The sequence below is a fragment of the Centrocercus urophasianus genome, unplaced genomic scaffold (genome assembly GCF_019232065.1).
Source record: "Centrocercus urophasianus isolate 14NV4802_14NV808 unplaced genomic scaffold, USGS_Curo_1.0 seq_20, whole genome shotgun sequence".
Lineage (NCBI taxonomy): Eukaryota > Metazoa > Chordata > Aves > Galliformes > Phasianidae > Centrocercus > Centrocercus urophasianus.
Window position 1 is genome coordinate 8831 of NW_024884756.1, and position 27941 is coordinate 36771.

General features: G+C 40.5%; 1 protein-coding gene across 6 annotated transcripts in view; it reads right to left on the minus strand.

Annotated features, from left to right (window-relative positions):
- Positions 1 to 1427: 1427 nt before the first annotated feature.
- The window catches only part of ADARB1 (adenosine deaminase RNA specific B1), a 74143-nt gene continuing 47629 nt past the window's right edge, over positions 1428 to 27941 (minus strand). For 4 of the 6 annotated variants that reach the window (XM_042822462.1, XM_042822464.1, XM_042822463.1 and 1 more), the window contains 6 exons: positions 24190 to 24358; positions 23546 to 23694; positions 22479 to 22647; positions 12932 to 13113; positions 6461 to 6639; positions 5162 to 5707 (listed from right to left, as the gene is read on the minus strand). In XM_042822462.1, the coding sequence (XP_042678396.1) occupies positions 5531 to 5707; positions 6461 to 6639; positions 12932 to 13113; positions 22479 to 22647; positions 23546 to 23694; positions 24190 to 24358 (1025 nt within the window). In that variant the 3' untranslated portion in view covers positions 5162 to 5530. Of the gene's footprint in view, positions 2656 to 4272; positions 5708 to 6460; positions 6640 to 12931; positions 13114 to 22478; positions 22648 to 23545; positions 23695 to 24189; positions 24359 to 27941 lie in introns of those variants that run through there. The other 2 variants (XR_006169458.1, XM_042822461.1) reach the window with 2 other exon arrangements.

Genomic DNA, 27941 nt, shown 5'->3' on the forward strand with positions numbered 1-27941 from the left:
GAATAAAAACTGATTTGGCCAGTTCACATATTGATACAGTCTACAGAATTTTCAGAGAGCAGTGTGTATAGGATAGAATCATAGAATCATAGAATCACCAAGGTTGGAAAAGACCTAAAAGATCACCCAGTCCAACCGTTCACCTATTCCCAATAGCTCCTACTAAACCATGTCCCTCAACACAACATCCAGTCTTTCCCTGAACACCTCCAGGCTCGGTGACTCCACCACCTCCCTGGGCAGTCCGTTCCAGTGCCTGACCACCCTTTCTGAAAAGTAATACTTCCTCATGTCCAGCCTGAATCTCCCCTGCCGTAGCTTGAAGCCATTCCCCCTGGTCCTATCGCTAATGACGCTAATAGCCCACAATATAAACTACAAGAAGGGCAACCCCAGCACATACACATCTCTTATCGAAGCTTAGACGCTTTCCATCAACCATGTGTCGAATGGAACTCATGGACTGGTGTAACAATTAATGACTCCATGACACTACATCACGTTGCAAAGGGCTTGATGATGGGTTTCTTCTGTGACCACATTTAATGGATAGTAGATAGGTCCCTAGGTTCATTTCCCAGTCTGTTAGGCAGTTGGATATACCACGGAGGAATCACATGCAAATCATCATCAGGTTGATAAAGGAATGGTACCACAGTGCAGGGAGTGATGGTGAGCCAGGATGACCTGCAAAACCTGTTTGTGTTGACCCAAGTGTGAAAGTTTAACAAATCTGAGAACTGACATCACCACCTACAACCACCCAAACAAAATACTATTAAGAAGCACACAGACCTAGCTCTGGGAAGCAATCAACGGCAAAGCCAGCTGCCAAGGGTTAATGCTTGGCATGTGAATTCCGATGAAATAAGATAGGAGTCTGGGTTGGTTGGTTTTTTTGTTTGGTTGTTTTTTTCCTTTGTGTGTGATTTCATAAGTTTGTTTTTTAAATAATCCTCACTTTATTTAAAAAATAATTTAAGAATTACCTCAAGCTTCAACTTTGTTAGGCATGGCACTATTGAACTTCTGACTCCAGATAAGCTTATTTTTGCATTTTTATTTCACAACTCCATGAACAGCACAATTCCAGTCTAAGAATTATTCCTTTTGCACTACTGTTGGGAAAAAAAAAAAAAAAAAAAAAAAAAGAAAGAAGAAAGAAAATGCTTTATCAGTAGAAATTCCTCAATTACATTCCAAAAGGGAATTTCATAGTCATTAAACATTTGCTCAGATCCTCTTGATATATCTCATAAAGAAGGATCATTGGGACCCAGCTCCATTCTAGGTATTTCCATTAGTCTACCTGTGGCCCTGTTTTGCTTGCTCATGACTCACACTCTGAAGAATTTGCTTCTTCAAAGTGCCATACTTGGGCTTCAGAGATGCTCTGCTCAGGAAAACACATTTCCATTTCAAGAACAAACACTCTCATCTTTTTAAGTTTAATAAAAGCTTTAAAACCCAATGAGATGAGAAAAGCAATGCAAACTGTAGCAACACAGTAACACCAGGGTGCAGATTATCTTCAAACATCAAGATTTCATGGGCTCATTTCTTGTTGACAGTACAATGCTCGTACGTTTCTTAAAATCTAACCAACCAGCTTTCCCTCGATCCTGCAAAAATACATGCACAGATTGATCTACAGCCTCATTTCATCTAATGGATATTCTAAGGAAAACCAGGCCTTTATTATTATCCAGTTGCTTGTCAGGGGGATCAGAACACCTGCCTAAGGTAAAATACCACACAATATGCAGCGATAATGCCCAGCCTGTCTGCCACAGAGACTCTTGCAACCTTCTTCCCTGGTGGTCAATTTGCAAATGCTCTGGACTGTTTGTTGCTGTAAAGAAACTGCAACAAAACCAGTGCATCCTGAAACCATCAGATCTATTGGGAACCAGCTGAGCTGGGACTTCTCCAGGAAAGGTGGTGGCCAGGAAACACCAGCATCTTAGCAGCTATTTCATTTGGCCCATGCTCCCTGCATCTTGCCCAGAGGGCTCTCCAGCACAGAGCAGCAGGGAGTAGAAAGGAAGTTGAGTTGGTCAAATTTCTTGAAATGATACCATAGAATAAATACGTATCAAACTTCTAAATCTTGTTTTACTGACAAACTTTATTATCACTAGGCTGTCATGTGAAGAAAAACACCTTAGATTAGCTTTCAAGTACTCACTGGCATCAAAGTTGTTCCTCTTTATGTAAATCCTTTGAAGGTCCTGAGGCAAACACAGGAGCAAAAACATATAAATAAGAGAACCAAAGCAGCTCATGGAGTGGCACTGCAGACTGCTGCTCAGGCCAGCTCCCGTACACCCTTCCCATGCAGCGCAGTGAGGCTTCTCACAAGGAGATCAGCCTTCCAAAATGCACTGGAAATCAACAGAACAGAAAGGTCAGCCACAAAATTCAGCAGTTGCTGGAAGCAGAGTTGTCTTATCTTTCACAATTGCTTGAAATGACATACATTGCTCTTCACACATGTCCAGTGATGGTGACTTACGAGGAATACAGGAGCATCAGCAATCACACCCAGCCCATGGTGTTGAGTGGAACAGCCATGGGCAAAGCAGAGGCTGGGGCAGCGTGACAGCTCATCCTTGAGGGGACTGAGGACTTCCCTCACAATTTTCCACAAGTTAACTGCACAAAAAGGAGCAAACAAGTGAAGGAAGCCAAGCAGTATTTTATTGACTCCCACAACACAGATATGGATTGCATACAACCCTGGAAAACTTCTTACTTTTTAAAATCCTGGAATTATAAACGAGAGAACCTATTCCTCATAAATAACCTGGCACCATTCCTTCATCAAAAGATTGTGACATGGAACAGATTTCCTTTACAGTTTCATTAAAATTATTCATTTGAACAGCTTAAAAAACTATGCCTATAATAATACTTAAATATATTGCTCATATTTGTGACTTAGTAAAAAAAATAGTTTGAGCTAATACTTTCCTAGTGTTCAAAAAAATCCAAAGAGAGATCAACGTCTCATTGAGTAATTCAGAAAGATGGGTAAGTTATTTGTTTGAAATTATAAACAGACCTCATTTATCAACAGACTGAGTCCCTTAAAAATGTTTGTCTCACTTATTAATGCTAATGATCCCACAAAAATGCACACAGAGCAACCAGCTTTCCCTCAATCCTGCAAAATGTATGCACAGATTTATTTACAGCCATAAAGGCATTTCTGCAACATTCACAAGATGGGACTGATCTCAATAGTAAAAGCTCAAGCATTTGCAAATTCTGACCAAAAATCATTTGATTACTTTTAGCTTTAGAATAAGTCAGTCTGAACCTCAGTGAGATGACAATGGCAAAAGCCCAGACTGCATTCAGAAACTGTTGCCCTCCTGCTTCGTGGGGCTGGCAGAGGCCATGAGAGCACTCCTCATTGTAATGCAGAAACAGACAGTACAGCTTAAGCTGCCAACAAAGCTGAATCAACACAGCCTGTCTACTGCAGCGCACATTTGTTCCACTGGCACCTGGAAAACTTGGTAGCCTCTGGAAGCATCAGTCTTTTCTGAAGGGATCCATGGACTTGCTTGCCTTCCTGCAGTGCTTGCTATTATCCGTACTACCACCAAAAGCACACCAATTGCGTTTCCACACACCACTGCCAAGACACTAATCCAGAGGCTGAAACTAACACACTAGTGATTTATCAGGCCTGACCTTTTTTGAAGTTGAAAATGGGTTCCTACTTGGGAAATAACAAAGCAGCATGTCTCCTTGACGTTCATGATAGGCCAGAAGTGCTTTCTACAAAGTCTCCAGTGGTCCAAGTAGTCGGTAACCCCCCAAGAGATGCTTGGTCTGAGGTATGGTAACTTCAGTGACAGCTTCAGAAGGCAAAGGCTTTAGCCATAGGGCTGGCTGAAGAATTCCTTTGCTCCACTTCACTTCCCCCACAAATGTGCCAACACAACCCAAAGCTGCATCTCTGACCCAGTGCAGGTCTCAAAACAACCCTTGACTTCAAAGTATGGACAAGCCCATGGATCTGATGTCCTGGGCAGCGCAGGCAAGAAGTGGGGATTAGACACACTTGGCTTGGGTTTTGTGTCAGAAACTTCTGTGTCAATGAACATCTCCTTCACTGTTTGCAAAAGAATGATGATCACCAAGGGGCTTTCCAAAAAGCAAGCATGACACTTGAGAAGGTATGAGCCACAGGATGGGTTTGGACATAGACTTTGGGAGCAGATAACTGGTTTCAGACATTCTCTAATCCACACCTAAATATCATATACTAAAAAGAGTTTTTAATAGTGCCTTAGGTACAACAGCTAATCAAACAAATCTCAAAATATTTTCTTTCTATTTTACATTTTTACATAAAGCTGAAGTGTTTACATCTTTATGAAGAAGACCTAACTAATTGTCAAAGCAAATTAAACCACATTTAAGAGCAACTTACCCAATTAGTTTCATGAAGACCATCACACATGTAAAGCCAAAAGGTAATGAAATCTTGAAAAGGACACAACAACTTGAATGAAAGCAGAAGAGAAGTTTTAACAACCTTTTTGTCCATACAAGAGCTTTTCATTTCTTTTAGAAGAGAACAATTAATGTTCACTGAGTGACTTTTTTTTGGCCATTCAAGCTTAGTGACCTCAAAATGAGCAAATTTTCCTAAATTGTCATGTTGTAATTATTATTGTAACTCTAATGAGTTCAAAGGATATACAAATCACCTACATCTAAACAGAGTTCTGCACATTATAGACTAAACTGCATAACTTACAAATAATCATTTTGTTGTTTCCAGTTTACAATGGTTTAAAAAAAAAAAAGACTTCACAATGTGTGTAAATGGGAGGTAAATGTATTTTTAAAACCAGAATAGAAAGCTGCATGTTAAAAATGGGATCATAGACTAATAAATACATACATCAAAGACATGAATTTCTCAGCAGCTGGTTTTAAAGAGCAAGGAAGTGGGGAAAACTACTTGTCCAGACTTCATTCTGGCCCAGTGGTCTAGCTACATGCTAGCAACATCTAGCATGTATGATGATGTAGATGATGCTAGCAACATCTGCAATTCAAAAACAACTTAAAAGAGAAGAATCATCTTCGTTCCCTATTTTCCTCTTATAAAATTAAGCTACTTCTTACAAGTGTGGTGTAAAATCTAAATAAATATTTATTTCTTCATGCACTTGATGACATCAAATTAAAAAAGCAATTATTTTAACCCAGAAAAAATGAGTCATGGTATACTGTAAGGACAGACAACCTTACTGCAGATTTTCTACAGTAAAAGTATTTCTAGAAATACACCAGAAATTACTTTCTCATAACAAAATACACAATTATGTGTCAGATTATCATTGAGTTTCAATACTTAGGCAAAACCAAAACAGTTACTACCAAGCTTTGAAAAAGAAAAAACAGTAAAAAGATGTTTTAACAGGTATGGAGATGCCAGAAAGCAATGCTGGACACCAGGATTTCCAAAGCGACTCCCCTTCCAAACTGACGTGCAGACTGTGAATTAGACTGTGAGTGAAAACTGATCCTGTTCTATGGGTTTCTCCACCCATGCTCCAAGTCCTGCCTTCAGGAATGCTTTAAATAAACACTCTTTGGCAGTTTGATACTCAGTGGCTCCTTGCTTGGTTTCATGGTACATGTTAGGCTTGAAGATCTTCAAGCGCAAGCTGGACGAAAGCTGTGCAGATGAAAGAGACAAGAAAAGAAGAGAGCAAATGATTTATTCAGACCAACATTTGCAAAGCAACTGAGTTATGAAAATAGCAATTAGAAAAGGTAATGAACTACTCAACCAAATGTACAGGCAAAGGCAACAAGCCAAAAGCACAATATAAATTCCAGCCATTCTAACTCTGTATTCAGTTTCACTGCAACTATCCACACTTCCCCTCTTGCAAGCCGTGCCCTCCTGAAGAACCAAACCACATACAGAGACAAGCAATCTTTGGACTTCACTTTTCAGCAGTGCTGTGGTAGCTCCACTACGCTTAGCATGCCTTTAGCTTCTTCTGGATTACCTCTGTCCTTCGGCAGAGAAAATCTAGACACTGAAAAGCAGCTCGTGTATACTATTTGGCTCTTTTCTTTCTAAGGACAGAGTGAAATTTCTATAGGCTGGGTTTCAGCGCAACTGGGATTGTATTTCCAAAGAAATTAAAATGAGAAGGCAAAAGGAAAGGAGGTAAGAGCTTTTGCTTACTTAGCTATAACCAAAGATTATCAGACCCTCACATGCATTTTGTACCAGGCATTATACAACTGAATAACCTAAATGAATGTGTTATTTTCCATTACGGTGCGGACTGGTAGCTAATATCAGGCTCAGCTTAAGACAGGTGCAAAAAATAGCTTCTGAATACAGAAAGATACACATGGAAATGCCATAAAGAATAAATTGGAAGTGAAAAATGTTCCATGCTGGAATATATACCTTTGCATGAACACGCATCCAGCGGCTGTACAAAGCATGCTTACAGAGGCGAGATGCACGCCCCATTTCATCTTTGCCAGTTGTAGCATTAATAACTTCAAGACTACTGTCTCCCACTGTCCAATTTACACTGAAATTTGGTGCTTTCCCTGGTTGGCGTGCTTCTGCATTGCTAATACCTGAAAGAAGAGAAAATTAATGACAACAATAAACACTAACTGCTGATCATTCTTCTTACTAGGCTACTGAAATCATGCCACAAGCAATTCTTCCTTATGGGGACATTCTCCTGCAGATTTTTCACTAAATCATGGAAATACTGCCATATATATTTGATTCTCATCGTGATTTAAAATCCCCTCTCGCTCTGTCATTCCTAGCTCAGCAGGTAAACATCGGGAGAGAAACAAGAAACCAGCTTTCTCAGCGGAGGATTACACAGAAGACTGTAGTAGAGCTCCATGTGGACAGTGATATTAGCACCTTGCCATGTTAGCCTGGCTTTGGCTGGGATAGAGTTAATTTTCTTCAGAGCATCTGGCACTGCGATGTGTTTGGAACATAGGATGAAAATGACATTGATAATACACCAACGTTTTTAGTTGCCGAGCATTGCTGCGCCAAATCAAGGACAGTTCTGCTTCTGACACTGTTCTGCTAGTGAGGAGGCCAGGAGGCACAAGGAATAAAACAGGACAAAACCAGGAGCTGATATAAGCTGGCCAAAGGGATATTCCATACCAAGGGCGCCATACTCAGCAATAAAAGCTGCAGAAGCTGGCCACAGGAGCTGCCTTCACTCTGTGTCCAGCAGGGCATTGGTCAGCTGCTGGTGAGCAGCCTTCCTCACCTTTTTTTTTTTTTTCTTTTTAATTTCAACTCATTATTTCTTTCACATTAAACTGTCCTTTTCTCAGCCCAGGAATTCTCCCACGTTTATCTTTCTCAATTCTCTTTTCCACCCTACTGAGGGGGAGTGAGCGGGCCGCCAGGTGGTACTTAGCAGCTTGCTGGGTTAAATGACAACACGCAAATCAGGAATATCTGGTCTGGTTTACAGGGCAAACTAATTGATGAGTTATTGACCTGCAAATAACTATGAAGAAGAAATGCTGCTGGAGTACTGCACAAGGTAATCGTTGCCCTCAAAGCCCACTCACTGGCAACACTAGCAGAGTTCCAGACAGCGCAGATCCAGCAAAGCTTCCCTAGCTGTAACTGTCCCATCAATTCCCTTTCACTCTGCTGCTCTAAGAGTTCAAGTAGCTAAATGTACGGTTCCCTATGTCTGCACTTTAAAACCAGTGCAGAATGATGAACCCTCATCATGTCTCAGCACAAACAATTAGAGTTCAGCTAACAGGTTGTAACTGCAATCTTATTTAAAGCAGTCAATCCTATTTAGAAGTGTTTTTTCACTTTCCCTCGTAAAAAAATGGAGTTAGAGCAGTAGTGTGAGATGACAGAATGTCTTGTAAACTAAGGCATGAAGGCATCCACATTTCAGTAGCTGTAGAGTATGTTTCATTAGAATTACCATTATTTCTACATAAATACGACTGCCTTCAAAGGTAGTGCAGTGCTGCTTCCATGAATGTTTTACATACAAATGCAAGCCTTAGTGCGTGAAAGACAAGCTGGGAACCAGTAACACTTCTGTTTACTGATTCGCCTCCCTCCTTATAGCTGTGAGAAGAGGAATGACCTTCAGAGAGGGGTCTGACCTCACTGGTTCTCATCAGCAGAGGATGTCTCGCCTGAGAGCACTTCCTTCCTACCAACTGCACAGGGGCATGGTGCAACTAGCACACACATAGCCAGAGGTGCTTGGGCATCCAAGTTAGACAAAATAAGCCCCAAGCTCAGCATCCTATGCAGAAAGTCAAAACCAGCAGACACTTTTCTCATAAATCCAGCTGTGCTTCAGCTGCCTCTCCACTTCACATGCTCATTACTGCTGAAGATGCCCAGAAACAGCAACTGAAGGACTCCAATGTCAAAGCCCATTTTCTGCATGTCTCAGGAATGCTCTCAACACGTCCCCAGTGCTCTCAGGCAGCAGCCAGGGCCATCAGCACAGCGAGTGGTTTAAGTTTCACTTAAGTTTAAGCACTGTGGAATGGCTGTGCAGCATGGTGGCCTCACACACATTACAGGGATGGCGAAACTTCGTATGTCTCAATTTCTCATGAGGAGGGGAGGAGAAAGGGACAGGAGACAGGGGTGTTTTTTTTCTTTTTCTGATAAATAAGAATCCCATTTTTACTTTAATATAACTCTTTGAAAGTTTATTTTGCATCTAGTCTGAGTCTCTGCTAGGACTTACATCTAAAATAATCTAGTAAATTTGTATGATTTCAACATTAGCATTGCGGCAAGATGTGTTTCTTGATGGTATTTGAAATACAACCTAACAAAGTTAAGTCAGCCTAAAGCAGATAAGCACAGGACTCGTTTATTGGCCCTTAAAGCACTTAAAGGTCTTAAAGCACTTCTGGGTCCTGCACCCACTTGTAGGATGCAAAGATGAGAGTATGTGAGAGCTGTGAGGTCCTAGATGCAAAATTACAAAGCAAAATTCAGATAACCAGTTCCTCACTTACTAAATGAACATTTTGAAATATTGGATTTTCTGATACTGACGTGTTTTTATGCTTGGCTTATTTTGACCTTGTCGCTGTCACCGACAGACAGTATGCCAAGGAAATAATAAACAGTCCCACCATTCCACATTTGCTTAAAATAGGAGTTGAAAAAATGGAATTGGAATGACAGTTTCCTTTATTTTTATTTTCCAGTTTCTTTCAGGTGAGATTGTCACAACTTCTGCTGTTCATTATGAATGGTTGCCAAAAAATCCATGCACCAAGTCGCATGAAAACTGGAGTGGATCATGCACAACTGCTTCTGTGCCACTAAAGACCAAACACTGCAGAGCAAACAAACCCTACTACTCCACAAGTCACATAATAGAAGTTTTACACATAAAAGAACTATTAATTGAGAGCAGAAACAAAAGGAATCTAAACTCTGACTCTCCATATGCATGTAAATTCAGGCTTGTTTTATGAAGCTGATGTGAAACAGTCACTTGCTTAAGGCAGCACATACTGGAGAACTTATCAAACCTACTGAGGCAAGAGTAGACATGGCTACCACATGAGAAATGAGTCCGTCACATTTTTAATTTAACTTAAAAATATCTGTGCTATTACTTTTTCTTGTTTCATGTGCCACTGAACAAGCACGGTGATCGGATATCGTACAGTCAGTATCGCAAAAAAGGCCTTTTGCTCCTTTTCTTATTACTGTGAAAAAGCAATATTTCCATTTAAAAAACAAAATTCTGCCCTACATTTTCCTTTAGTGAGTGATTCCCTCCCCAGACCAACACGTCCAGAGTGTGAGCAATTCTTTCAGCAAACACTGGAGACAATTTACATTTCTCTACTGCCTTGCTCATGCAGTGGAGGCTGTATAGAAGCGATTTTCAAATAAAGATGAGATGGAATATAACATCCAGAGTGCAGTGTATTTCAGCAGCAGTTACACAACTGCATTTCTTAGGTCATTTTGATGTCATAACAAACAAAAATGACTCTGAATTTCAAGTACACTTAAACGACACCTTGGTAAGCAGCACTTATCTGCATGAACCGTGGAAAAATGCCAAAGGAGTCTCTGAAGGCAGATCACAGGCAGCATGAGCAGGAAACTAAGGTTGCAAAAACAAAGCATCTGACAGTCATTTAGGTAGATCATATCTTCTCTCTCAAGAGCTAGACATGAACGCAACACAATTAACTGAGACTAGTAGTGGGAGGGAAAGATAGGATAGAAAGTAGAGTGTTTCATTCTCCTTTGAAAAGTGTTACAACTACAATATTTTAGAGAACATCACTCTGAACTTCTTGGATATTCTTATAACCAGGTCTAATAAGCAAAATCAAAGGTCACCACTTCTTTGGGCCAACGTGTACATACTAGCAAAGCCTGACAGAGCTCGCAGCAAGTTTCATCCAAAGGAGGTAAGGGGCTAAACATACCAAAGTGGAAGAGATGGTAAGTGCCAGGAAACTCCAAAAATCACCTAAAAGTCTGCTGAAGGATTTTTTTTTTTTTTTTTTTTTTTTTTGTAAAAAGCAAACAAGCTAATTCAATAAAATTAAAGCAAACACAGTAGTCATTCAGAGAGCTGCTGAAGCATGAATATTTAAAATCTTCAGAAATTTCTTCCATGGATGTCAACATCTTATTGAATACAAAATATGAATTAAGTTTTTGCATCTAGACTGTCTGCAAAAGAGCATAGGTACATTCACAGATTGGAGCTTCTCTTCAAAGCAGATGAAGTTAACTAAAGATAAATAACTGGTAATACATATGAGGAATTTCCTGCACTCTCAGCTGGAAAACTGCTGCTCTGATATGTATGCTTCCAATTAACTTGATGAGGAAAGGATGCATAACTAGAAAATCTCCTATGAAAAAAGAAAGAACATTTGATGGAAAGATTATTTTTACCAGTAGAGTAGGTAACTTCATCTTAACGCAACTGTCCCTGCAGACACAAAAGTCATCTTGTAAGAGATTAAAAAACAGCTCTTAGAATGTTTTCTCAGCTAAATATTTCCATTTAAATATTTCGGGAGACAGTGAGGAAAGACAGAATGCCATAACTGAACAGCTATTTCTTTTTTAGTTGACTACATTATTAAAAACAAGTAATGATCCCACAATGGCGCAAATAAGGGAGAGAATGAAATTTGGGAGAGCTACTCCTGCTGTGCTTATTTCCATGTAAGAGTACACTGTGAAATAAGTGTACAAGAGTATAAGAGTCAAACAGTAGATGTGTAGCTACACCTAGGCCCCAGTTGAATCCAACATCACAGATCAGAAAACTAGCTTTCAAGACTAATCCAGCACAAGAAAATCCATCAGACTAATTCTTGTGAGTGTCTCCTCTCAAGCAAGGCTCCTGTGCATTTTGAGATATGCATTTTCATGAAACTCAATAGCTGAGAACACTTCTGAATTCTCTCTACTGCCCAGTGAGTTCTAGCTGAGCTGTTTGAACAGATGATGCTGTGTCATGACAGACAGTCATCTAACACTATTTCAGAACAAAAGATTTGTACAAAGCCAAGGTGCCCTGCTCCAAATTTGCTGTCTTGAAGAATTTCTTAAAATTCCCAGACATCAGACATCAGCAACACTCCACACATCAGCTATTAGGTCAATATAACAATAGAATATTTGGAACTGTGCACGTTGTCTCTATTACTTACTTGCTACTATAAGGATATACATGTCACTTAAAATTATAGTATGTTCTGGTCCAGGGAATCCTTACGAAATAAATTAAATACATAACAAGCTCCCTATGTTCATTTTTAAAATGTCATGTTTAAAATGTTCATGTTTAAAATGTCAAACTTCAAACATGCTTTAAAATACTGGTTGTTTTTTTTTAACTATTTTTCCTAGAAAATAAACAGATGTGACAAAAGCCTGGCTCTACAGAACAACACAGTACACACAACGACAGGAAGTATAACAGATCTCAGTTTTAAAGCTTTCACAACATTAGTGTAATCAGCTTTTTCTTTAGATTTTAAGACACTTTAGAACTTCACTTTTAACTTACTTAAATTATTATTTTATTAAATTAGTTCAAATACTCTCACCCCACTGGAGTCTAGAATCTGTGTGGTGCTAAAGAATAATGCTTGAAGTTTCAACAGCAGCTGCTGGTTACTTGCCAGGGTTGGCTGTTTGGCTGTTCTGCTGTCTGTCAGCTAATACTTAAAAAGGTATAAAAATATTTCTCCAGGACATTCCAGCAGGCTCTAAATGCAGCATTTGTGCATTAACTATGAAGTGAAAATGAAAATATTGTGACAGCTAGGTCAAGCAAACAAGTTGGGTGTTGTGCTAACTAAAACTAATTCTGCAACCAACACAGATGGATAACAAAATAAAATACAATCAGCGACATCTGAGATTGTCTCTTCATCCACTTTCAGTTGGGTATTGGCTTAAAGATTGTGAGCCAAATATTTTCATCTTGGAAGACTGATAAATGACGTAGCTATTCAATAAATACCTGCAATTGTAAGAGAAGTGAAAATGAGAGCTAATGCACTATCCACAGATGACAAGAGGTTTCATTAAGCCAGGGCTTTCAACTTGCCTCACCTGTTGCTAAGGTACACTCCAGATGGCAAATAGGTGAAAGTGCCTTCAGCTCATATCCTGGCTTTTTTGGCATCTTTTAACTCACCATAGGTTCTTGCTATGGTATCTCTGTCTGTGTATCCCTGCTAGGTTTACACTGTATCTTCTGCTTTGTAACCAGAAACCAATTTACTCACAAGACATATTTCCAACGTTTTGAAAAACTGCAAAATCACAATGCTACTGGAACAGACTTAGTTACCGGTACGGCTCTCTCCATTAGATACTTGCCACTAAGTAAAGGTCTGTTGAGTGTATAAAGAGGTGGTAGATCTTCTATCTCTGCTATCCTCTGGTATACGGCTCTGGATAGATGATCCCCATGATATAAACTCCCCAAGATGATGCTAGAGAAGTAAATTGGCTCCACAAAGAGGCTAAGTAAGGCTCCTTGAATACCCAATACGTTCCACCTAAGAGGGAGGGAAAAACAAAACAAAACAAAACAAAACAAAAAACTTTCTTTTTAATGGAACAAGTAACATCTGCTAGACATAACAGCAGTCAATCACAATGGACCAGACTTTCACAGAATCACAGAATCACAGAATGGCTTGGGTTGAAAGGGACCCCAAGGGCTATCTAGTTCCCTCTGCCACAGGCACAGCCGCAAACCTCCAGATCTGCTACTAGAACAGACTGCCCAGGGCCCCATCCAACCTGGCCTTGAACCACCTCCAGGGATGAAGCATCCACAGCCTCTCTGGGCAGCTGTTCCAGCACCTCACCACACTCTCTGCACAGAACTTCCCTCTGACATCCAATTTAAACTTTCCCTCTTTGTGCTTAGAACCATTCCCCCTTGTCTTACTACTGTCTACCCTTGTAAAAAGTTGACTTGACTCCTTTTTAAATACTGGAAGACCGCAAGCAGGTCTGCCCACAGCATTCTCTTCTCCAGGCTGAACAAGCCCAGCTCCCTGTCTGCATAGGGGAGGTGCTCCAGCTTTCTAACCATCTTTGTGGCCTTCTTCTGTACCCTCTTTAACAGCTCCACACTTCTCCTGTACTGAGGGCCCCAGACCTGGATGCAGTTCTCCAGATGTGGCCTCATGAGGGCAGAGTAGAGAGGGACAATTAATCTCCCTGTCCCTGCTGCCCCCCACCCCCTCTGGTGGAGCCCAGGATACCATCGGCCCTCTGAGTTGCAAGAGCACACTCATGGCTCATGTTCAGTTTTTCATCCACCAGGACCATTGGGTCCTTCTCCACAGGGCTTTCAACCCTTCCTCTCTTGAACAGAACATGGCTATGGTAACACAGCTATGACACCTGACAGAATTGCAGAGATCAGCTCAGCAAAATCCTGCGCAAGGCAACCAAGGTCTACTGACAGCGTCCTCATCAGGAACAAATTCCATTACCATATTTCCCTGCTAACATGTCTGGTGATTCATTTTGCAGCTGCAGCCTAATCCAAGAGATGGATAGGATCATTCAATCAGAGAAAGCCAAAATGTAACATCAACATTATGAAAAACTTCCCCAAAAGAGTGACTGGGCACTGGAACAGGCTGTCCAGGGAGTCACCATCCCTGGAGGTATTCAAAAAATGTCTAGATGTGGTACCTGGGGACACGGTTTAGTGGGCTATATTGGTGGTAGGTGGACAGTTGGACTAGATGAGCTTAGAGATCTTTTCCAACCTCAATGATCCTGTGATTCTATGATCCTCAGTCAAACAGTAGCTGGTGCCTCCAAGATACCTGACAGCGGACAAACCATTCATCCCACAGTGCAAGGATTGTGTCTGCAAGACCTCAGTACCTCATCACTGTAAGGGAAAGTTCACTCTTTAAATCCTAACCAAACTGTCCGCATCCTGCTGCCAAAGAGGATATTTGTACTTGGCTGCAATACTCATGGGCAGGATGAAAGCAGTCTCCACGCACATATACTCTTGGTGTACTTCAGCTGTTCCACAGATTCCAATAAAAAATCCCTGTCTGCATAACTGTGATCTACACTGGACCAAGTCTAGTATACATAGGAGCAAAATACTGAAGAGTTTTTGTGTCTATATTAATCTGATCAGGTTTTAGCTCCCAATCTGTACGTGACTATCGTATAGAACGCTTTAAAACCTCAGTGTCCTGTAGAGTATTTCCACTGTACTCTCTTTTGAAGTATACTTGCAAACAATTTGGCACTATTAAAATTGTTTAACTGAGTAAAACTGCAACACCCAGACAACTGGATTCACAAGCAGAAGGCAAGTTTTTTTTTGGTGTTTAATAAAAAATAAAAATAAAAATAAAAAACAGCATAACGGAAGTTCTTGTGCTCATATAGACTGCCTGTCCTTACCAAAATGTACATCCTAAACTGTCTTACAAAGTGTCCCTAAGAAAAGAGGACTATGTTAACAGTGTACCTTGTACCTCGTCCTTGGAGGGCATGGCTACACATCATCATCAATTCAGCTAGTAACTGTATAGTACAACTGTTTCATTACTTTGAAAAATAGAACTACACATTTTGGCTTGCAAAATGTTGAAAAAAGAGTAGAACAAAAATTGTACCCCAATGAAACAATTTATTCACATATTTTTACTAAGGATGAAAATGAAAAAAGTGTGCATTAGCTTACTCACCTGTCATTAAAAGTTTGCCCTGATGTATGAATAAAAATACTGTACTAACTAAAAATGAAGTATATATGTTACATTGAATAAAGACCTATTTTTTTTGATGGTGAAAATGCATAAAACAGTCAAGCATAACATTAAATGCATCAAGAGAAAACTATTGCTTTCTAGACACCCTTCTCTGGATCTTGCCATGACTAGAGGAACAGAGGAACTTCAAGTGCCAAATCAACTGCAATAGTGTCTTCATATTGGCAGCGTTATCTACAAGAAGCATAGAGAAGCATGTGGACTACTAACACAGGCAGATAATATTATGGAAGAAACATCTGGAGTAAGTATTGCAAATTAGGTTCCTACAGTTCTATCTGAAGTTTACAGACATACAGTTTAAGCCCCTTTTGGTTAGGCATATCAGGTTTTATTTTTCTTGAACAGTACTTGAGTGATGGATAGACATTTTTTAAAGGCCAGAGTATACCTCTCGCTCCCTAAACCAAACTTTTGCCAGATCCTTTGCCTGGCTTCCATGTTCAATATTTCTAGAGCATGTGTTTTCTTGCTTCCTTCCAGCTCCCACACCCAGCCATCTGTGGCTGGCACAGAAAATGACAGCTGAAGTTTGAATCTTTCAAAATCTAAAATGAGAGGAGGAGTTTGGATACTTAGCTTCTGCAAGGTGAACTACACAAACCTGTACTACAGTTGCTATCCTGTAGTAACTGCCCATGCCTCTGGTTTTGCTGGAATGAGCTTTTTCACCACTACCACTTTGGTGTATGCCTACTGGATTCAGAGCAATTGGCTTGCTGCAAGTACAAGGTTTGCAGAAAACACTCAAATATGCAAAGCCTTAGGCTCTTAAAATCTATTGGCTGGGGTTGGATGACGGTTGAGTTTATAGCATTTGCTTTAAATTTCAATTGTTTCAATGAAATAATATGCAATTATCTCGAGAAATACATCATACTTTTAGAAACTGGCAGTGTCTCAGATAAACGCAAAACTTAAAACAAATTTTATACATTACAACAGTGGCAGAAAGGAAGGATTACACAGACACTTTCTTGTTCCTATTTAGGCTGTACCTCTTTCTGGCTAACAAGAATTTCTCACTCCCATTAGTATATACACTAAAACCTCCTCTACAGACAGATACATCCTGAGAATAAGCCATACCAATACAATGCATCCATTTTCAAAAAGCCACAGGCCTACTGAAACCTGATATAGTAAAACTGACTCATCCCAGTTCACAAGCAGGACTTGTCAGAACATTTGTCAACTATCAAAAGCTACCAATTTAGTACTACAATTTACTGAAACCACAATTTCTTTTGAAGTGAATGGACGGTATAGGTTCACTCTAAATCATGAAGTGCAGAGTACAGAGTGCAAGATTCATTACAAAAAATGTTGATAAATTCAGCTTTTCTACCAAGCAGTGAAACACCTAAAAATACAATTTTTTTCTTCACATTAGTATATAAGGAGCATGAGAAAAAGGTTGAGTAACTGAAGCTGCGTAAATCAAGTTTGCAAACTCAAATCTTCCTGTGCTCACACTGAATTTCTAATACAGAAAGGAACCTTTCCATTGCAGTTCCATACTGCACCAGACTGCATGCAGATCCTGGCCATGGAACAGTGCTCAGGTACAGCAGTTTGATGGCTGGAGAAAGGGGTAACGGAAGAAAATTCTCCACCACTAATTCAGTAATTTAAATATCTTCTGCAGCAGCCATGGGCAAAAATACAAAACTTCCACATAAAATGACTTAATCCTTGGTCCAAATCTGATTGGCAGACCAGAGTGAACCAGACCCAGGCAATACCTTTTCTCAACATCAAAATAGGAGAACAGCACCACATTAGCAATACAAAAAAAAAACCGAACAAAGCACAACATTAAGCAGAAAATGGCTGCTGCGTTATGTCAGTGGAAACACCGACATGTCTACAGGCTCATATATAGGAGTTTCATGGAAGACAGCCTCAGCAAGCAAAGAGACATCCTCCTGTGTAAAACTTTTTGCAGGAAGATTTGTCTGTCTGAGCATAAAAGATATGCCTTCTGCGGCATATTTTGATGATATTCACTCATATGATGTTCTGAATGTTCTGATTTTAAGTTACCACAAGAATCAAGAGATCTTCTTTCACAAGCTTTATAAAATTTCAAGCTACATGGACATTCTAAATACCGGTTTTTATGCTGATACAAAGCACAAGCCACAAGACTTAGTTCCAGTCTGTCAAATAGAGCTGTCTCAAAATTTTGAGTCGAGTGTCTCAACGTCACTACAGTTAATGGTGATTTGTTCAGTATCTAAGAAAGGCCATTTTTATTTGCCTGAACAGCTCTCCATCAATGAGATGGCTGGCAAATGCAAGAGAAGCTAGGGCACCCTGTGCAGACAGGGATACCCACAGTCAAGTAGCACATGATATCCCTTCACCTTTCCTCTGCAGTTCCAGAAATGATGCACAACACAAGGGAAGGCAACCTGACGTGGTGCCAGTAAGCTCAAAGGATTGTTTACTTGTACTAAACTGACTCTCTGCAATTCTGAGCAGCCTTTTGTGACATAGAAGTTCCTTCAGACGGTCACTGAGTAATTTATGGCTATACCAGAGGCTCACTAAGATGTTGTAAAACCACAACTATGTTTGATGGGGCACCTCATTTTCTAAAGTTCTTCTAGTAATTATTAAAAAAAAAAATTAAGCGTAAAAAGGTAAATAAAAGCAACATGTAAAAATCACAGCTCTCTTTATTCCTCAGTTTGGAAAATTGATCCAAGAACAAAAACTTTCCGAAGACAATGGTTCTGCTGAGGAGTTTGAATTAATTGCTGATAGCCTTGAATTTATTTACAGGTATCATTTCCACAGAAACTACACTACAACAAAGAGCACAATAACACTACTTGACAGAGCACATTCTCAGCTACAAAACACTATTTTTCAACATAATCACTATCATTAGCTATGCATTTGCACCAGCCATGAACAATAGTCTGCATGCCATGTGTGTCAGAACCTGCACCAGAAGTGGCCTGCTGTTGCTACTGCTGAAATGCACTACTCACCACCCCACTGTGCTCACATCTGCTGTTTGTCTTCATAAACGTTCAGCAAACATTAATGAATGTCAGTGGGTGCAATTTTTTCCTCGAGGAGGAATTTAATAGCACACCTTTGTTTCACATACACTTCCATGTCAGATGCCCCTCTGCTGCCATCTGTCACACAGCATCAAAATGTAAAGAATATTGGTGGGAAGGTTCAACATCTACTGCCATATCACCACCATCTGCCTCTGACACCGTGGGCCAACATTATAAAATAGGAAGCATTATTTTTGGAGCAGCCCTTGTACATTCACCACTTACATGCTGTTCCCTGCAGATGGAACAAGCAGAGCTGATTTCATTCACCTAACCCCTCTCTCCTCTCTATCCTTTCTCTCATGTGTAAACCTGATTTCTCTTTGCTTTCTGAAGAGATTAACTCGGTCTCTATGATCAGTCTTCCCTTCTTAAGCCACGGAAAGGCAGCAACATCTTCATGTCCAGCAGTCAGTATTTTTCTTCAGGTGGCGTAGTCACCACAATTTACATCAATAAACACAAGTCCACAGTCTTTGACAGCAGCCCTTCTCAAAAGCATCTTTCTACTCATCCCAAGGTCAGATTTTCAACTACAGACAATAAGATTTAACTTCACTTGCAGCTGAGCATCCAGGCTGGCCACATACAGCTCTGATTTGTCCCAGTGTTTCTGGTGTTGTTTGGATATGTGGCATGCTACTAAGCCCATGTCACTGGTTTGCATGGTTACATGATGATACACACTGGGTGGTGGTTTCCTACCTCTTTCTCTGAGGTTTTTAATCTAGGTATTACACAGCAATCACATATCAAAAGCAAGGCATTCAAATCAGCCACATGGACTAAGACCTGCTCAGAAGAAATGTTCTTCTTAGTGCTGTTCAGAAAGCACGCCAGCTCTGCCATGGAGCTTTCCATTTAGAATAACTCAGAAACTCAAAAAAGGCTCCAAAGGCAGCTGCTGAACATACAGCCTTTAGTGAGCACACAGAGAATTTTCTAGTTGTTTTTGTACCACCTCATCAGTCCCCACCTAGGTGGTGGGGTCAAGAAGGAGAAGCCATCAAGGGAATAAACAGAAAGACAGAGTTACAAACTTCCATTTGGATTTTACATTGTAAATAGCAGAAATCAAAGTCAGTACGTAGGTATGTGATGTTCTTGCACAGCAAAGAAGTAATATTTTTCCCTCTTCCATGGTAGAAGAGCACCAATGACTTCCCCTTTACACAACCGAACCACTTCTCAATTAAACCACTTCTTAAGTGATCCCAGAGCCTTCCTAGCAAGGAAATAGGGTAAAAAAAGCAATTTAAGTCTTCTTATCAAGACAGCAATTTGAATGTTTGGTGAGAAATTAAATAACTGTTTATTTGAAGCCAAAAAGCTTCAAAAGAATGTAGGTAAAAAACATCAAAAAGGACAAAAATATGCATAATGAAGTAGCATGAAACAAGCTGGGGATCTTTTTTTAAAACAAATGCATGCATGCCACCAAACTGGTATTCCTGTCATAGAATAAAGTTGCTCTGAAATGTCACCAAGACACTGGGATAATCCCATTCAAATGCTCCTGAGCCAGATGACAGTACATTGTTTTACCTACACAGGCCTGTTGCTGTTTTCCACAGCTTTTTACATGGTGAAATCATTAAGGGTTAGAGTTTAGCACCCCTCATTTCCTTTCTGCCTAAAGCACAGCTATCAATCTCTTGACTTTTTCTCTTTTTTCTGCCTTTCCCAACACAAGCAGAAAGTGATTTCCAAGGAGGTGACTTAGGGAGAGAAAGGGATGCTGAGTATCTGCCACCAGCTAAGGAAGAATGAGGTGAGCTGAGCTAGCTGGAGAACAGCAGCAGATTCAAGAGCTGTTTCACACGCGCTACCTCAGCCCGTGGCACAACACAAGCCCTGGCTTGAGATGGCTAAGCCTGCCAACGTACAGTCAGCCCAGGATGCTCATCCACTCTTGCATTAGATCTCACCCATTACTAATGGTGGGCTTGGCCCATCATGGTAATGAGCAGCAGTCACTGGAGAAATTCTACTTTTTAGCACTTCTTTGCAGGATAAAGAAGCTCAGCAAAAATTTTGCAGGTTTCTCGGATCTTCCTACCCTTCCTACCCTTCTAGCTAGGTGCTAGAAAGCACACGTTAACAAAGCACTCGGAGGCTGAAAATAATAGCTTGGCTTATGCATATAATCCACACAGAGAGGGCTGTTCATACAGAAAGAGTCTTCCTGCTCTGGATTGCCCATGTAATCCTCCACACAGTACTTAACCACGTGTTTTCCAGGCCGGCACTGTGAACCTTTGGGAAACATCAGTGGAAGCACACGGGGCGATGGCGTTCTGGAGTACTGACTGCTGGAAACTACAAAGCAATGCATTCTTTCAAATTTAAATGGACAAAACATGGTCATAAGTGTCAGGGAAATGTAAAAAAGAAAAAAGTAAAGAAAAAAAAGAATATGAAAATTTGGGCCTCCTTACCCGTCATACAGTCTTTGTTCTGTGTCAAAGGGTTCTATTTGCTTCCTTCACTGGCACAAACAAAATTATTCCCATTTGCCCCAAGGACAGTTGACAGCTAGCTACGCAAGCGAGAGATGGATTCTGTTCTGCATCACACAAAATCAACAAAATAGTCAAATGTGTTCTAGCTCAATAACTGCCTTCATTTTTTATTTTCACTAACAGCAATGATGACGCGATAATAGAAGTCAATGAATGCAGCTTGAATACCACATTGGATGGTTAGAGGAAGCCATTGATATGAAGCTGGGAAACCGGTGTTGCAAATTATTGAAAATATTATTAAAAAAATTTAAATGTCACTTTTGTAGAACTATTTCTCAACAACCTACTGCCCTAGCTTGTGAAAGGCCTTAATCATTAATGTTGGAGGGATTCATACTAAAGTAAAATGTCTTTCTTCAGTGGGGATGATTACTTGAGAAAAGACTAGAGGAGAAAAGCAATTACTTAAAATTCATCCTGTACTTTTTTTATTTGGTGTACACAGTTCATAATTAGTTCAAATATACCTTTCAATGTTAAAATACACTTAATAAATTTTGCATCAACTTTGACTAGACAGAACAGCACAGCTATTTTACTTACAAAACAACTGAAATATACTCAGCCAAAAAAACTTGGTATTTCCTATCTATTTCACACACACACACAAAAAAAAAAAGAGTCTGCACAAACAGACTCATTTTTAAAAGATTACAATTTTCCAGCAGCTCTCCTAGATTTCTGACACTTTTATTAAGGATACTACTTCTCAATTTGGTGGGATATCATCTGTCCATTCCCAATTTAAAAAAAATCTTTCAGTCTCTCAATATTTCGCTCTCAATAATGACAATAAAGAAGGTACTGGATAAAATATAAATAAAAGGACTCGTACTGGAAACAAAATATTTAATTACAGTAAAAATACTGAAACTAAAATTTAAATAATTATGAAGTTAGAAATTAAAAGTGCCTGTCAATTAACTGGACACATATATACACACTTATACATAAGCATATACATATACTATATATATAAAGTATAAAGTATACTTTGTTTTTTTATTTATACTTTATATATATTTATACTTTTATAAATACTCTCTCTATTACAATAGTAAAAATCTAAATCTGTTCACGGAATGCATAAGTTGTCCCATTGGTACACAAGGCTGTACACCACCAGAAGATTTAATTCAAATTTAACTAAAGTAATATATTTATCACACCCTTTTGCTAAGGCTATGTTGGGAACAGGAGGGAAAAGGAATTCCTCTGATATTTTCCTTTGATAGAAATACAAAACAAAGCTGTCATGACTTGAAGTACCTGAAATTACACATAATGTTTTCATCTCACTTCTGAAGCTAGCAGGAGGTCTGACACCAACTGCTGGTGAAGAATCAGAGCTTTATCACTGGAATTGCAGACATGCTACAGCTAAGCAATGAAAGCAATCAACAGCCTGCGCATTCATTATAGCTGCCATGCATCCCTCCTGTCTTACTCAGCAATAAAAGGCAACAGTAGAAAAAACAGTTCTTTAGTCTCTCACCTTGCTATCTTGTCACTGCATGACATAGTAAGTAGCCTTTCTCCTTGCAACACTCCATCCCATGTCTGGATGGTGGTAGTAGAGCGCACAGGGATCGTCCCTTCCCCAGATTCTATTTTTGTTCGTAGCTGTCCTCTTGCTTTGCGGTTTGGATGTCTGTCCCCTTGATCTAAATGACAAAAGTTACTTACAATCAACCAAGAAACATTCTCAATTTTACATAGAGCATTAAATGAGCATTAAATGAGTCTATTAAAGTCTGCATAACAATTTCTATCATTCCTTACAGTTTAGTTACAGCAAGACATGCAAAATGTCTTCTAAAACTGCAATAAAACCAAGCTTTACATTAGGAAACACGGTCAGCAGGCACTTCTAAAATAGTGTTTTGGGCATTTTAATATTAGAATGAAGTCAATTAACAGATCAGGACTGAGAACAACCTTTAAAAATAGAAACACTGAGATGGCTATATTAGTTTAGTAAGAATGCTTGCTGAATCACTGGCTTATCCTTGCTGGCAATCAGCTTCTTGAAGACCACAGAATCATAGAATCACAGAATGGCCTAGGTTGAAAAGGAGCACAGTGCTCATCAGTTCCAACCCCCTGCTATGTGAAGGGTCGCCAACCAGAGACCAGGCTGCCCAGAGCCACATCCAGCCTGGCCTTGAATACCTCCAGGGATGGGGCATCCACAGCCTCCTCGGGCAACCTGTTCCAATGCCTCACCACCCTCTGGGTGAAAAACTTCCTCCTAATATCCAACCTAGGCCTCCTTTGTCTCAGTTTAAAACCATTCCCCCTTATTCTAACACTATCCACCCTTATAAATAGCTGTTCCCCCTCCTGTTTATAAGCTCCCTTCAAATATTGGAAGGCCAGTATGTGGACCATGTGGATGATCACCCTGTATCTAAATTCTACAATACAGTAAGAACAGCTCAGATCTTTGACTAATACACATCTGCACTAAAAGGAAAGAAGATGCCTGAATTTCAACCATGTCACTTCCACATGTTCAAATAATACTTTAAACACCAATACTATAATATTATGCTGTCGTACCCTCTTGTGCTGCTTCATGTGGTGAGAAAATTCTAGCATCTCCACAAGGAGACGTGCTGATATAGAGATGGAACTGTACATTCTCCTTCAGTTTAAAACCGCCTCGCTCTGATTTGATAAAAATGGATTTTTCCTGATCATCTTTATTGCTGAAACAGAGAATACAGCTTAAGTCAAAAAGAAAGTTAATACATAAACAACGTAGGCTGCTCAGTCCTAACAGGCATTAAAAACAAACACAGGATGTCTAGAAATTTTGCAGTATAACTCCAACAAGTTATTACAAAATGAAAAGTCAATGGAGAAGATAAATAGAGAGTCCTTTATGTTATCACAGTGGGGTTTGGAGACTTCTCAGAAAACAAAACAACATCACGCTGTAGACTACTTGAGATGACTTTGATTTATATGTTTACCTTCTCAGGATTGACAATGAACCAAATACAGGCTCTGTTCATGTCAAACTTTAGAGTAAAGGTCATGAGTTCTCAGTTAAACATTCTAATGCAACAAGTGGTACTTTACACATCAGTTTGTTTCAGCGGGGCAATCTAGAACAAGTATTTCACACTGAAATTATTCAAAGATACATTTTTGGCAGCTTTTCAACTGAATGAAGCCAGTTTATCTTCCCATAAGCTTACCTTAGATAAAGCTCGAGTTGTGTATACAGAAATTTAAGCAGGCACCGGCGGGATATAATTTCTGCATGGCAATCATTTAATGCAAGACCACGGTCACTCATATATTCACCATTAATGCATTTTGTTCCCGTAGAAACACTTATTACCAGAGCATCTTTCACATCCGTACCTGGAAAAACAAAATTTTAGAAGATACAATTAAAATCACAACCTAGCAAGAGAACTTCCTGTAGAATTCACACAAGGTTTTTTACTCTGTTCCTTTTTAAAATAAAAAAAAATAAATTCTTATGATTCTTTCTCATTCTTTCTTAAAAGCAAAAGGTTTATACAGACTTATCCAGTATGGCCTACGGTTCTTGAGAGTTCAGGTAAGGTTCTTGAGAGTTTTGGAGTTCAGGTAAGTTAGAAATTGAAACATGAAAGGTAAAACTAGAGAATGAAGGAAGTTTGAGTGTTAAGCCACTGCAGAACTTACCAGCAGTACAGGACTTCTTGAGATGCATTCCCTGATGTTAAATAATTTGGCACAACAGAATTTAAAAATATTTTCTGTGTTTTCTATACAAACAACTACCTTTGTCATTAAATTTTAAAAAAAGTCAGCTCCATTAAGAGTTGAGAAAGATAGATCAGAACCTTACATACATCCATCAAAATAAAGAAAATTACACCATAAAGTGGATAGCCCTACCAGCTCTCATTGCTTATGAAATAAATATTCACTGAAGTACAGCCTTGACAAAAATGGATGAGGCCAGCTGCCCTATCTACTGCAGGTGGAAAAGTGGGAAACCAGTTCACTGATCCAACACAGAACAGCTGTGCAAGGGAGTCCAGGCATCCTCCAGATACTGAACTTACTTATGAGAAGCCTGTTTCTAACTCCATGTAAAGCGAGTTCTTCAGTTAATCAAAATGCATTTACATGTTAACTAAGTCTGGATTCTTTCGGCAAATGTCTTTTCTGGTAATCTTGGACACAGATACAATACAACCTTGATAAATAGGATGAAATTTAAAAAAAAAAAAAGAAAAAAGAAATACAGTTCTACAGCATGTTCTTCATGATTGGTCATCATTATGAATCACAGAACCACAGAATCAGAATGACTTGGCTTGGAATGGACCTTAAAGTTCACCCAGTCCCAACGATTGCCATGGGGTTGGACCTCTACCTGTGGGGCACCACCCACCAGCCCAGGTTGCCCAAAGCCTCATCCAGTCCGGCCTTGAGTACTCCCATAACTTCTATGTAGACTGTTCCAGTGCCACACCAACTTCATTGTGAAGAATTTCTTCCTTATATCCAATCTAAACCTCACTTTTATTGATTAAAACTGTTACCTCTTGTCCTATCATTACACTCCCTGATAAAGAATCCTCCCCAGTTATCCCGTAGACCTCCTTTTAAGGACTGAAAGTCTGCTATAAGGTCTCCCCAGATCCTTTTCCTCTCTATCAGTTTCTGATCAGATGGGCTTCCGGAAATATTTTGGTGTCTTAACTCCTCACACACTTGGAATCTACCTGGAATACAAAGTCATCAGTGATGGAAGACATTCACAGTCAGCACTTTAAATCATCCAGAAGACAGCAGAATTTTTTACAAGCTCACATTTAAGGATCTGTGTTAAAAACACAGTACTTGCTTTTATGGATCATATAATATTTCATGGAAACTAGGGATATCAGAAACGTTAGGCTTCAGCCCTCTGAAGTTAGAGCTCCAGCTCTCTGATCATCATTGTGGCCCTCCTCTGGACCTGCTCCAACAGCTCCATGTGTTTCTTGTGTTGCAGGCTCCAGAACTGGATGCAATACTCTGGGTGAGGTCTCACGAGAGCAGAGCAGAGGGGCAAAATCACCTCCTTCGTCCTGCTGGTCACAGAATCACAATATCACAGAATCACAGAATTGTAGGGGTTGGAAGGGACCTCCAGAGATCATCGAGTCCAACCCCCCTGCCAAAGCAGGTTCCCTACAGCAGGTTGCACAGGTCGGCATCCAGGCAGGTCCTGAACATCTCCAGAGAAGGAGACTCCACCACCTCCCTGGGCAGCCTGTTCCAGTGCTCCGTCACCTCACTGTACAGAAGTTCTTGCGCATGTTTGTGCGGAACTTCCTATGCTGCAGTTTCCAGCCGTTTCCCCTTGTCCTGTCTCCACTCACCACTCAAAAGAGTCCGGCCTCGCCATTCTGCCCCCCACACCTTAGATATTTATAGACCTGGATCAGGTCCCCTCTCAGTCTTCTTTTCTCAAGGCTGAACAGACCCAGTTCACTCAGCCTTTCTCCACAGGAGAGATGCTCCAGGCCCCTCACCATCTTTGTGGCCCTCTGCTGGACTCTTTCCAAGAGATCCCTGTCTTTTTTGTACTGGGGAGCCCAGAACTGGACGCAGTGCTCCAGATGAGGCCTTACCAGGGCAGAATAGAGGGGGAGGATCACCTCCCTCGACCTGCTGGCCACACTCTTTTTAATGTACCCCAAGGATGCCATTGGCCCTCTTGGCCACAAGGGCACACTGCTGGCTCATGGCAACCTGTCATCCACCAGGACACCCAGGTCCCTCTCCGCAGAGCTCCTCTCCAGCAGCTCATCCCCCAACCTGTACTGGTGCATGCAATTATTCCTCCCCAGATGCAAGACTCCACACTTGCTTTTGTTAAACCTCATCCATTTTTTTTCTGCCCAGCTCTCCAGCCTGTCACGCTTCTCTTGATGCAAACTAGCATATGGTTGGCCTTCTGGGCTGCAAGTGCACATTACTGGCTCCTGTTGACGCTTTCAACAATGGACAACCCCCAGATCCTTCTCCTCAGGGCTGCTCTCTCAAGCTATTCTCCACCCAGTCTGTATTTGTGCTTGGGATTGCCCCAAACCCAATGCAGGACCTTGCACTTGGCCTTGAAGTGCAGGGGGTTGGCACAGACTCACCCCTCAAGCCTGTGCAGGTCTGTCTACTTAGCATCCCTTCCCTTTAGATAGCATCTCTTCCCTCTAGATAGCATCTCTTCCCTCTAGCGTGTATCACTCAGCTTGGTTTCATCTGCGAGCTCAGTGGTGCAGTTGGTCAGAAATGGTCACAGAATCACAGAATCACAGAATCACCTGGGTTGGAAGGGACCTCAAGGATCATGTAGTTCCAACCCCCCTGCCTAGCAGGGCCACCAAACATACACATTCAGATCAGGTTGCCCAGGACCCTGTCCAACCTGGCCTTGAACACATCCAAGGACGGGGCATCCACAACCTCCCTGGGCAGCCCGTTCCAGGGCCTAACCACTCTCCTTGTAAAGAAACTATACGTTGTAAAGAAACGTCAAAACTATAACGTTTACTTCAGTCATACTTGTAAAACTTCTACAACAGTCAACGTTGCAGAATTACTTTGTGATCTTGTGGCTTCCTTATCTTGCTTTGCTTCTACAAGCAGCTTTTGCTTCCCTATTAAACTTCCTCAAGACTTCTCACCTTCCTTCCGTCTTCTCTCCACTCCCTGAAAGAGGGCACTGAGTGAGAAGCTGTGTGGGTGTTTGGCTGCTGGACAGGGTCAACCCAACCAGAGATATCTGGCAACATGGCTTGGGCCAAAGGTTCCCAGGTCACAATCTTGTTCTAGAGTATGCATTACTTTCTACCTTAACTAGCACCCTCAGAACTCATAAATGAAATTGGAAGGCCCCTACAAATATCTCCACGTAAGGAAAGGGCTAGCACCACCCAAGAAAATAGAAGCTAACATGCAA